The 12,937-nt window shown below is 47.4% G+C and overlaps 1 protein-coding gene across 1 annotated transcript in view; it reads right to left on the reverse strand.

Annotated features, from left to right (window-relative positions):
• CRACR2A (calcium release activated channel regulator 2A) overlaps positions 1-12,937 on the reverse strand; it is a 129,102-nt gene that overhangs the window by 35,270 nt on the left and 80,895 nt on the right. Inside the window, exons 9-12 of the mRNA XM_032391062.1 lie at positions 10,989-11,176; positions 5,584-5,655; positions 3,205-3,250; positions 1,212-1,318 (exon numbers count right to left, since the gene is read on the reverse strand). Of these exons, the coding sequence (XP_032246953.1) occupies positions 1,212-1,318; positions 3,205-3,250; positions 5,584-5,655; positions 10,989-11,176 (413 nt within the window). The remainder of the gene's footprint in view (positions 1-1,211; positions 1,319-3,204; positions 3,251-5,583; positions 5,656-10,988; positions 11,177-12,937) is intronic.

The following is a 12,937-nucleotide window of genomic DNA, read 5'->3' on the forward strand; positions in this document are numbered from 1 at the left end:
TGGAACACAATTAGTATTCCATCCACTTTCACTCTGCTTACAAACGTGAGTGCATGCATGCGTGTCCATGCAAACAAGTGTGCACATACATACACAGCATGTTTCTTGAAAGGCCTTGCAACCAGAAAAAAGAAATGGCCACTGAAACAGCCCTAAAATGAAGTATTTCTTGGAAAAAGCTTTTGATTTGGGAAATACTCAAGCATTGTTGACATCCTCTAAAATCCTCAGCTTAGCATGACTAAATTTATTTTTGGTTTTGCCATCAAAGGCTACATACGAGCAGCAGAGAGCAGTGGCTTCTGCCAAAGCCTGTCCTGGAATTCAGGGTGCGCGATTTGTTACTTACCTGCTTATTGTCTGTTTCCTTTCCTCCACCCTAAGCTCTACGAAAGCTAGGGTCTCTTTTGCTCACCACTGTATACCTAGCACATAGCAAAATATCTTGCACATAGTAGGCACTCAACAATGGACTCGTGTTTAATTTATTTTTGGAGACATCACAGAACTCAAAAGAATGTCTGGTACAGATTAAGCAATCAGTGAATGTTTGTTGAATGAATATATTCAGTGCTGAGCAACCAACAGGCCAACTATTATTGCAGAAACTTGGATCCCAAATTGTATCCCTCTGTTGAGCTATTTATTTTTTTTTAAAGATTTTATTTATTTATTTATTTATTTACATATTTATTTATTTGAGAGAGAGAAAGAGAGAGAAAGCAGGGGGAAGAGCTGAGTGAGACAGACAAGCAGACACTGTGCTGAGTGTGGGACCTGACACGGGGCTCGATCTCAGGACCCCAAGATCATGACCTAAACTGAAATCAAGAGTCGGATGCTCAACAAACTGAGCCACCCAGGTGCCCCTCTGTCCATTCTGCCCAACAGAGAGTATCTTCCAGCCACGCTCCACCTCTCTCCCTTGACCCTTTTCATCTCCTCTCTCTGTCTCTCCTTTGCTGATCTACAGCACCTCTTCAGTTCCTATCTGCAGACACACACTAGAAGACCATGTCCTGTCCCAGGGACCTGCCCTGCACAGTCCTCCTCCCACTTGGATGTCAGAACAGAAAGGAACATGTCCTCCAAGATTCAAGGGGAGTGAGTGCAAATGACTCTGGGCTTCCCCACCCTGGGCCACTTCTTGAGAGCCGATGGGTTCAAGACAAAGGAACACATAATGAATGAAGAAATCAGGGATGACTTACCTCCTAAGAATCCCTCTGCTGTCCAAGTATTTGCCTATCACAGAGCCAGATCTCTGTTTCCAGTTCGCCTTGGAAGCAGCTGTGTTTGCCTTGGCTGCCTTATCTTTCTGTGGAAACACAAAATGCCCTCAGATCCACGCCTGCTGATTTGTCCCAATGTTTGAGCAGAAAGGGCTCCACTTTCCCACCTCAAAGGTCAGGCTCTAAACCAAATTCTGAAGTAAGCAATGTTCTGGTCTCCCTGTTAGCATTCTCTTACTCTTTCCTTTTGCTATTGTTTCTCATCAGGATCCCTCCATCTCCCGCCCAACAATCTAATAGAACGAATCAATACACAGTTTAGAGCCTGGGGTCCACCTTGTTACCCTTCACAGCAGTACTGGCAATTTGCAAGATGACAAGAAGAGATTATGTGGAAGGCATAGGAAGGTATGAATGGGCAGAAAAGACTGTGCATCTTTAAATCACACTAGTCTGCGTGGCTCCAACTCGTCTTTATTTCCAAAGCCCCAGAAATGAGAAAGGGACCAGCCCTGAGGATCGATTAGCCCGGTGCCCCGCGGCAAGTGAGGGCTTACAACCCTGCTCACGGTGCTCCCCAGCAGATGTCTCCCAGGACGTGAGGGGGAGTTAGATCATAGGAGGAATCTCTCATTAACCAGCTATCCCCACGATTCCCAGTGATTCTTAATGAGAGAAGGAGGGGCTGCAGTGCTCCCAGGGCCCCTGAAGGTATGGCTATAATGATTCCAAATTAATCTTTAATTATTATTCAGCATGAACATGATTTTATCCCTCTTTCTTCTATTCCCCACTGGGGTTCTTAATTCCATTTCCTTTTCAAAGCAAAATGAGTTTGGCAGGTGAAGGGAAGTGAGGTCAAGGGATTAGGGTGACATTTGGTTGGAAATTTTAAAACAAATTCAGTGTTACTTCTAAAACAATTATAACCATTATCATCATCAAACAAACATGTGTAGGCTGAAGCCTTGCTCTGACAGTACATAGAGGTGGGTGGTAGAGAAATTTGCTGCCAGTCAGTGGCAGGAAAGAAATGGGGGTATAACAAGTTCTCCCCAGGGATTTTTAGTTGTGAACCAGCTGTCGTATGCTGACCACATTCAGGCCACTGTCCAGCTCAGGGCCCAGAGCCTATGACCCTCCTCTTTGCAAGAGTTTTTCTCAAAAATCCCTATAATATGGAAAAAAGGATAGGATTTCCTCATGTGAGAGCTGGGGTCATGTTTGGACAGGCTGATGACTTGCCCAAGGACACATGAGAAATGCATGATGTACTAGATCCTGATGATTAGGAATTTGCATCGGTGAATCCTGTCCTCCTTTTCTGTCCCTTCGGAGCAGTGGCTCCTATCTAAAGGGGAAGATGAGTGGGAGAACATGGCATCCTTGATTTTGTTTAATGTGGCTCAAAGTGAAGACCTATAAATCCATATAGGATTCTGTGCTATTTGGGAGAGTATGTAAGTGTGGTGTTCAGGTACAGAGAAACAGGGGTCCCCGTAGGGTAAAAAATGTGTACTTAAAATCAACTGTTAATAGTGAAATATACATTTTTAATTTGTTCTATGATGGTATAAAAATGCAAATTTTTCATCAAGAGATTAAACATGTTAATGAAGGGGGGAAAAAAAAACCTGTGAGCATTTTGGTTAAAAGTGATCATGATATTTCAACTGTGCCATCTCCTGGATAGATCTACCATGTCCATGTTGAAGCGATCTGTGACCCTCTTAAATATTTTAGTCTCTTTATGCCAAGAGGCAAGTGTGTTACTTCATGGAAAATTCACACACTGCTACTCAGAAGGCCACCCTGCATTTTTATTATTTAAAAGAAAAAAAATCCATGCCATTGTCTGCTCACACAGAAAGGATGAGCCAGACGTCAAGGACATTCTTGGGCCAGTCCCAGCACGGGCTCTGGCTGCCAGTGGACCCAAATCCGGTCGGGAAAAGGAGCATGGGGCAATTACCTGATAACGTATGTCCCGTTCATCCTGAAGATGCTTGTTCCTTTCCCTGCAAGTGGAAAAGGGGTATCTATTCAGACATGGTGTTTGCAGTGGATAGATCCAATAGCGACCGGTTTGCCAGGGAGATGTGCGCAGAGAAAATCTTCACATGGAAAGTCCAGGGAGTGTGTCTTTCCTTGGGGATTGTGACAGAGGCTAGTTTGTGTGTAAGTCGGCTGGAGGCCGGGGGACAGACAGATCCTTCAGGATCATGCACTTCAGGATCCTACCACTAGGGAGAGCCTCCCCTAGAGGGTGACCAGGAGTTCCCGCAGCACCTGTGAGCTTGCTATTGGGTGCGCGTGCTCTCTCTCTGACCCATTCATTTCATGCATGTATGCAGTCACTCAACAAATGTCTCCCAAGCACCCACTCCATGCTCAGCACGGTTCTAGCTACTAAGGTTACAAACAATGAATTAAAGAAAGAGTTCCTGTCCCCGGGGAATTTTATTTTAGTGCAGGGGTCATTGCTATTGAGAAAGATGAAGCAGGCATATGGAAAAAAGAGTGTCAGAGGGTGCAGTGGTATCTCAGTAGGGCGCTCAAGGAGGCGGCATCTGAGTGGAGACTTGCAGGAGAGGGGAGCTATGCTGATATTTGAGGGAAGAGCATCACAGGCAGAGGAGATGGCTAGGGCAAAGCCTGGAGTCAAGCTCTACAGGATGTGTGTGAGGAACAGAAGGGAGGGCATCAGAGTGCTCGGAGGAGAACCATTAGGACATGAGGTCAGAGAAGGGTGGGGGGACACGTAGAGACCTGACCATTTGCGGTCTTGTGGGCCATTGTAGGAACTTGGGATTTTACTCCAAAAGAGATGTGAGGCCATGGAGGGTGGGGGAGTGGCAGCAAAGTGTCCTGATCTCACTCAAGTTTTATAAGGAGCCCTACAGTATAGATGCTGGGTTCCCAAGCACGTGTTCCTGAGTGTCCTGAAATTGTTTCCATTTGTCCCTTCCTTCTCCTGTCACATCCCAGCCGTTGTCCCAATTCCCCCCACTTCCTCCCCCCAATCTCCAACTCCACATTCCCGCTATCGCTCGCCCCAGCATTATCTCTCTACTTGACTCCTTTTTCCCACTGCTCTCTGTCACTACCTGGTGATTTCACTGTGGAGGAAAAATCGGCCACATCTGGGCTGTCAGCGGCTGCAGAATCTAAGCTTGTAAAGCATGCGACAGCACAGAAATGCTTCAGGCATGTGATTCTGCACAAATGCTGGTCTCCATCAAAGAGACCCATACGCAGAGAGCTGCCTTGTTATTCTCCTCTGCTCATTCGCTTGAATCTGTCCTTTTCTTCTAAGTACAAAAGAAAAAAGGAAAAAAAACCGCAAAAACTTGTCCTTGTTCATCTTGTTCTCTTCCTTCCACTAAAGCTTCCTAAGAATCAAGACCTGCTCTCAAATGGATTAGAACGTGGCCACGTCCCATTCAGTTTGGAGCACTTTTCCATTTGGTAGCATCACAGATGCCAGACACAGTAACCTCACCTGGCTTTCAAGTAAAACAAAATAAAAACTGGGGCGCCTGGGTGGCACAGTCGGTTAAGCATCTGACTCTTGATTTCGGCTCAGGTCATGATCTCAGGATCCTGAGATCCAGCCCCGCGTCAGGCTCCATGGTCAACACGGAGTCTGCTTGAGATTCTCTCTGTCTCTCTTCCTCTGCCCCTCCCCCTACTCGCTCTCTAAATAAATAAATAAATAAATAAATAAACAAATAAACAAAACAAGTCAGAGTGTCCCCGATTCAAGACCACTCACTGCACTTCATCACCATTCCCAAGAGGCGTTTGGCAGACAGAAGTAGCTTGGAAACCTCACAGGCAAAAGTGAAAACCCCATCTTTCCACACACAGGTTTTGTTTTGGGTTTGGTTCTGGCACATCCCAGACCAATGAGCTTTGAATTTACAGTGAGTTTTAGCGAGCTAAGGAAACTCTAAACTCCTTTGCTCTGTTTGTGCTCCTCTGTTAATTTCTCTATCAGCAACTGCCCTCCTTTCCTGAGTTTCGTTGAAGATGAAAGGGTACCAAATCTGCCATAGGGTAGCAGCTCAAGAAACTCAGTTCCCCTCCTACTGGAGCAAGTACGACACAAGGTGCTGCAAGAGATGCCACGAAGAATGAGGCAGAACCCACCTGCCGGGGTACAGACTGGAGAGGGATGTGAGCGTGTCTGTGAATGGGCCAAACGTGATACGCTGGGGATCAGGGGAATGAGGGCATTCTCTCAGTGGCTATGACCGTCCACAATGGAGGCAGGGAAGACTCTCAGATTGGCCCTTCCCACTCCAGGCACCCAGGATATGCTCTCGGAACACACCCGCTGCTCACGCACCTCAGGAAATCCAACTGCTTCAGGAGCCCCGACTTCTCGCGCTGCAGACTCTCCGTCACACGGTACACTTCCCTGAGGAGGAAGCAAACACAGCACTTCTGAGCTTCCATTCTGGGGATGCAAGCTACCACAGTGTGAGGGGCTGTGCTGAAGTTGGATGCCCAGGACCCTCCCACTGAAACCCAGCCGGCAGTACCCCACCCTGGGGACACGGGAGGTTAGAGGAATATGCCTCCCTTGGAGAACACCTGCTATTGGCAGGTGGTTTCAGCCATGATCTCACTTATCAGTACAGATGCCCTATTTGGAAGGTAAAATTACCCCATTTCATAGACACAGACAAAGTGTCAGTAACTCTCCCCATGTCACACAGACAATCCATGACTGAGCAGGGTTCTAATCTAGATTAGGACCTCCTACTACCAAACCGATGAACAGGGCTCCCTGCCCAGGCTCCAGGTGGTCCTGCCCTGCCCAGAATTCAGAGAATTAGAACCAAAATTCTTCCTCAGCCCCATCTTAGAGGGTGAGAGCAGAACTTGTATTTTTTTTCCCCCTGACACTGGTTGTGTTTGTTTCCAGGAGCTCCAGAAGAATCATTCCTCCTTCCCCATTTTCCCCTATAAGTCTCCAATCTGTTCATAGATCTCTGAAATTTCCACTGTTGGCCATTCATTTCTTTAATTTAGGATTTCTTTTCTTTTTTTTTTTTAAAGATTTTATTTATTTATTGGACAGAGAGAGACACAGAGAGAGAGGAAACACAAGCTGGGGGAGTGGGAGAGGAAGAAGCAGGCTTCCCGCCGAGCAGGGAGCCCAATGCAGAGCTCAATCCCAGGACACTGGGATCATGACCTGAGCTGAAGGCAGACGCTTAATGACTGAGCCACTCAGGCGCCCCTAATTTAGGATTTCTTATCTCTAGCCAGCAAGCAGAGATTAAATGTGTCAATTACAATCAGACGCTTATATCAGTGTGAATGTGTCAATCATGTCAGGAGTTTTGAGGAAGGGGAGGGAGAAGCTTAGAGGTAGCTGGGGTGTCTGGAGAGCAACTCAGAGGGTGAGGCAGGGGCCATGTCTGGTTTGGTCCGGTATGTTTGCATCTCTACGGAGCCCAGTATCCAGCATGAAACTTAATCAACAAATAGCAGTAAGAAACAAAAGGAGAGTGGGGGAGGGAAGAAGGAAGGCAGGGATGGAGGAAGGAAGAGAGGAAGGAAGGGGTGAGTCAGGGAGGTATTCAATACCACTCAGGGAAGAAAGAAAAAAAGGAAAGCCGAACTGGGTGACATTGGAAAACAAGCCTTGCTGAACTTCACAACTTTGCCTCCATCCTTCCTCTGTGCTCTGCACCGATTTAGAAATGTTTGAATCACTCCTAAGCTTACTGCAAAAGGTCTATAGTTCCAGATTTCCAAACCATGGCAGGGCTTCTAGTGTAAGGAGCATCTTCCAGCCTCACAAATGTGTGCATTTCCACAGACTGTCTGGGCTCCCCGGATTGTGCCCACACCGGGCTGGGCAAGGACAGTCACACACACACACACACACACACACACACACCCGCCGCTGCCCCCTCAATGTCATTATTGAGCTGGTAAAAACAGCACCTGCTTGCTCCATCCATCCAGACTTGGGCCAAACTCACCATAATCAGATTCCTTAAAAGGTATCGGTGTGTTTTTTTTCCCCCCTTATAGAATAATTATAAAGTCATTTACAACAATAACAGATTGAATCAAATTCTAAGTTCACCTCAGACAATCCTAATTAAGCAACAAAACTTCTCTAGCTCCTGCAGAGCTGCAAATTCCTAACATTTTATTACCAATTATATTTAATTTCAACTTGAGGGAAAACAATGTATTTTCCATTACCCAAACCGGGTCCCCAAGTCCCTGTGTAGGATTCTGCTGTGATGGGCAGTCAGGAGCCGGCTGTCTGTGTGCTGCCACCGAGCCCTGGTCACCAAGGTGGCTTTGTGTTTCCTCCGGCCCAGCCCTGGGTTCTCATTCTCAGCCAGGAGCAGACAGTTTTGCCCCTGCTAAGGACAATCACTCCTTGGAAATCGGAGGTCTGTGTTCTCACAGAGTGCTTGATTTAGGAGCCAGTTCCTAAAAAGCAAGGCAGTCCGGTCTCTGCCCTGTTTACATGGTACCAGTTGACTGCTGAAGCCACACAAACACACCCGTATGTACGCACATATGTTACATAACGACGCGAATCTAGGTCTACCTATTTGTCTAGTAAACATACATCTGTTTAGATCCATACACATATTCAGGCTTTTTGTGTGTTAACAAAAAGAAGGGCATTCCTGAAAAACCAAATGACACTTGGACATTTGACCAAAGGACCTTCAAAGTCCTTCTAACTAGACGTCGTAAAGGTTTATACTGGGTAATCTGTGGACTGAAAGGGAAAGAACTTGGCATTTTTCATAGGAGTGACTGGTGAGAGGTTTATGGTTGTCTTTAGAGAACGGCTGTTGGCTTTGTTTTCTGGAGAGGGATGAGTCAGGGAGCATCTCCAAAATATATTGTCAAGTGAAAAATGCAGGCTAATGCAGAACAGTGTGCTGCCACTTTATAAATGAGAAGTGTGTGTGTGCGCGCACGTGCGCGTGCTGGTATATGCATAGAACACTCTGGAAGGATCCACAGAAACAGGACTGGTGGCCTGGTGATCGCAGTCCCGGAGTCAGGAGTGGGGCACGGGGCATGCAGGCCTCTTTTTGAGTATATATCCTTTTGTGCCTTTGGGATTCTGTGCCTTGTCATAAACTCCCTACCCTAAACAAAAATTCATTAACCAAATAAACAGAGAGGTACAGCTTTTCAGCTGACCTTTCATCTTTATATTATCTCTCCTGCTTGATTGTGCCTTCTTTATCTTATTTTAAAATCAAGTTCTCCTTCCTTGAGCAACTTCAGAGAAGAGAAAAATTAATCTTGCCCGTTCAGAATTCTAGCTGATAAATGACTAAGTCTTTTTATCCCCTATTCCTATTCCATCCTCTCCCTTCCCAGCTGCTCTGGTGCAACATCAGGCAGCAAGACGTTGTGCGGGGGGAGCGCGTGCTATTGGGACGACTAGGCTCTGTCCCTGTTTTCTGGCACTAACTAGCTGTGTGGTTTGGGGGCGGTCACGGCACTTCACTGAGCCTCAGTTTCTTTGTTCATAAAATGAAGAGGTGGATTAGAGCACTCGGGTTCTGTCCGTACTGTTGCTCTGGGATTCTGCTCTACAGAGAACAAGCTAAGGCTCTCCCTGCCCTTGTCTCCTGACCTCCCTGGACAGGACCCTCGCTCCCGGGCTCCCAGCACGTTTTCTCACTGCAGCATTGTGCGCTTTCTGAAAGCAAGTCACGAAGGTTCGGAAATCGTTTCTCTCTCCCTCCTAACCCTCTTTTTCAATTCCCAGCCTCCAGAGATTGTGTCTCTGGCTTGGTTAATTAAGATAAGACTTCAGAAAGATTTTAATCCTCACGCTATGATTTGATACCCCAGCACTGGGTGCTTATTTCCATTTGCTGTTCTAATGCTTTGCCTTCAGATGTTTGTTGTTTTAGCACTTGATTGAATTTTAAGAGCCTGAATCCTTAATTCTGTTTGTAAAGTTAAATGCCTGCACCTTGTTGGCCTGCTCTCAGTGAGGAGGAACTGATTTTGCTCGTTTACAATGAAATACACTGTCCTGCCACTGGTCATCCGAGAATCGGAGTGAAGGGTTTTGTTTTGTTTTAAGTCAGTTACTCAGCAATACCTTTTTTTTTGTTTTAAACTAGAGAAGTCTTACCAGGATAAAACTCCACATGGAAACACATTTCCTCCCTTTCAACCCAGGCAATCAGTCCCAAGCCGCAGAGCACACCCAGAACAATGGGATTTGGGCCAATGGACCCAAATGTTGCCAGCAGTCAGACAGAGGGAGGGCTTTCACTTTTGAACAAGGGGAAGGTTAGCGTATGTAAAACTCAGCACTGCTAAGCAACACTGTCCTCTGAAATCAGACTCTCTGTAACATCTGGCACAGGGCCAGGCCCACGTGACCTTCTGCAGAATGAATGAAGGGAATGAATGAGAGCCTGAGGGAATAATGAGTGAGCGATGGCCAGTCCTACTCCTGAGTCAATATTTTCTGGCTGGCTCATTATGCACTGTGGGGAGTCAGCCAGATGCGTCTAGCCCTGAGCATCGTGTGACAGTTACTTAAGACCCCTTGACCCTGGGCTTCCTCATCCACAGAGTGGATACTCACAGGACCTGCCACAGCAGGATGCTATCAAGTTCTTATGGAATAATGTCAAATTATTGACATAGGGGTGATACACGGAATGCACAACACAGTAAAACCAAAGCAGAGTAGTTTTCAATAAATGTTTGACAAGTGACTAAGTAAATGAATGTGTGGGTAAATGCGTGAACAAATAAACAAGGGAGATCCCCGTCTCTGGGCATGCCAAGGAGTGCATTTGTTCTCAGAAGCTAATGCTCCCAAGACAAGATAAATGGCTGGTCCCCCAGCAACTCCTCAGGCTCAGCATGCAGACCCAGCCGTTGATCCTTCCTCACACATGCCTCTCCCTAGCAGGCCGAGCTGGCTGGTTGCACGCCCAATGCAGCTCAGTGGTGAACTGGGCCCTGAGAGACGTGGGGCTCCCCACACTGGGCCCACACAGAGGAGAGAGTGGGCAGACTGGAGCAAAGATTCCAGGGCACTGTCACACACTCCATCAGATTCTATGTTGACCTCAGAAGCCTACCTGCTTCGTTCTTGTCCTGGGTCTTCCTAGTCTCTCAACTATGACAGTCACCTCTCTCTCTCTCTCTCAAATAAATAAATCTTTAAAACAAATTTAAAAACTAAAAATAAAATAAAAAGGGGCAGCTGGGTAGCTCAGTCAGTTAAGCAACCAACTCTTGGTTTCGGCTCAGGTCATGATCTCAGGGTCCTGAGATGGAGTCCTGCATCAGGCTCCATGCTCAGCAGGGAGTCTGCTTCTCCCCCTCCTTCTCTCTCCGCCCCTCCCCCCCACTCTCATGTGCTCCCTCTCTCTCTCTCAAATAAATAAATAAATCTCCTAAAAAATAAAACAAACCATGACAGTCACGGGTGCTGCTGCTCACTCAGCCTTTTCTCAATGACTGCCTTACATTTATTGGTTGGATAACACGTCTTTCTCATCACATAGTAAATTTTCCAGGAACAGGGTTGTAGATGTCCTAGAAATCCTAGATTATGCTTGCCACAGTCTGCTTAATGGCCTCCGGATCCCAGAAGAGATTTTCAGGGAGCAAGGAACCCCCAAGCCCCACGTGAGAGGCAAGGTGACAGGGTCTCCAGGAGAGGAGATGGCACGCTCACAGCAGGGGGTGGAGCCCCGTGAAGGCCAGACTCACGTCTCCTTGTCCTGGTGGAGTTGGCGGGCCTCTTGCTGGAGGCTTTCCAGCTGCTGCTGGGCATCCTGCAGCTCCCGGGAGGTCCGCGCCAGCTCCTGGGCCAGCTCCTGGTTTGTGACTTTCAGCTTGGTGTTCTCAGCCTTGGTTTCATGCTCATCATTTTGTAGCATGGCGCACTGGCCTTCCAGCTGGAAAGGAAAGTGGGGGAGCTGAAGGGAATGATAAGCAGCTACCACCCAATCTGGCCTGCCCCCCTCTCCCCTCACTTTCTGCACCTGTGGGCCATCTCGGCCAGCCATCCCTGCCCCGGAGCCTCGACAGGCTTTGTCCTGTGCCTTAATTCACACTGATGCACTTTTAGAGGCAGGGGGCACATTTCAGAGCACATCTCATCTCTCCCCTGCCTCCACAGGGCTCCTGAATAGTCCAGAGGGAGAGGCACCATTCACAAAGACCGCTAGGAAAGGAGGTCACCAATCCATCCGTGTTGCCCATCCCAGTGATGATAACGCTAATCATTATCATCTCACCTGCGGTCTTGAGAGCTAACTTCAACCCCTCTTGTCCTTTCAGCCAACTGTCTCCCTCAGCCCCGATGAACATGGAAGGCAGCTAAGTGGCGTTCTCCATAAAACCATCCTTCCCAGTTCTGAATGCTGACAGTAAGTCTATTTATCCCCTTTTCTTCTCTCAGCTAACCAAGGCCAATTCCTTTAATCTAGAGAAACTTTGTATGGTGGCCAGAAACCCTGGAAATTCTTAGGAAACAGCTAAAACAGGTCAAACCAAACACATACCTTGTTTCATGTCCCTAAAGCAACTAAAAAAAAAACAACAACAACAACAAAAACCCCTGCATTTGTATAAGTGCAGATTTTCTTGGCTGGTGCTTCTGCTTTGCAGAGCTTCCAACCCTCTCACCAGAGGAGGAATCAAACCAAGGCAAATATATCATAATAAATTGAGTTTAATGAATGTGGCCAGTAAGGGGAGGAGGAAGCTGCAAGAAGGAATTTTGTGTGATTCTCAAGAGGCTCCTGTGTAATCAGGCAAGCATGCAGTAATTAAACCGAGTGGCAATCATTCATTTCAGGGATAAGTCTAATTGGTAACAACTTAATGCCAAACAGTGATGAGGAGAAAGAGCAGGAGAAGCTCGGGCTGTGGCCAGGGCAGGGGAAGGCAGTTGAAGTTGAAATGATCTTGCTTGCAGAAGGAAGAAATCCAAATCCACAGGTCGGGCAGCAGCTGGAGTGGGACAGTCTATAGCTTTCAGCATGGGGCAGCTTCAAGCATATTCTAATGTGTTGCTAAAAATAGCCCTCTCTATTCAAATGGAAGCAATGTGTTTGGGTCTGTGCAGGGCTGGATTCCTTCCAGCGCCAGACAAAACAAAATGGGGGAGGCCAAGTGGTACCCTGGCCTTTCTGCCCGATGAGCCCTTGCTTTGGAGAGGAGGCTGCGAGCGTGAAGTTTGCCCAGGTAATCAGTCTTCCTGGGGTCATTAGCCAGCCCTACACAGTGCACCACCCAGACTGCCTCTTGGGGCTCAGGTGCATGGCAGGCACATTTGGTGTCTGCCTCCCTCCTGGGGGGTGATGGGAACAGCCACCAAAGAAAGGCTGATGGACCTTTTCTGGGCACATAGGAAGACAAGGGATGGACAAATTGATCTTTAAAGAGCCTCTTCCTACTGGAGGTATCGTGGCCATCCTGGCAGGAAGACATCACTGTCTGCAGCGTCCCCCAAAGCCTCAGCGACTATGTCCCCTGTATCTCAGCATCCCCCTCTTTTCTGACACAGGATGCAGGAAACGAGTGGATGTGTTGGCATTCTGGTGGCTCCTGGGCATAATTAGAGGACGATATCTTCAGATGCCTCGAGGGAGAACTCTTGGCAACTTGCCCAAATGTAACACCTGGCACTGGAGAGGTGAAGGCTTTATCCT

The sequence above is a fragment of the Phoca vitulina genome, unplaced genomic scaffold, assembly GCF_004348235.1.
Source record: "Phoca vitulina isolate PV1807 unplaced genomic scaffold, GSC_HSeal_1.0 scaffold59, whole genome shotgun sequence".
Lineage (NCBI taxonomy): Eukaryota > Metazoa > Chordata > Mammalia > Carnivora > Phocidae > Phoca > Phoca vitulina.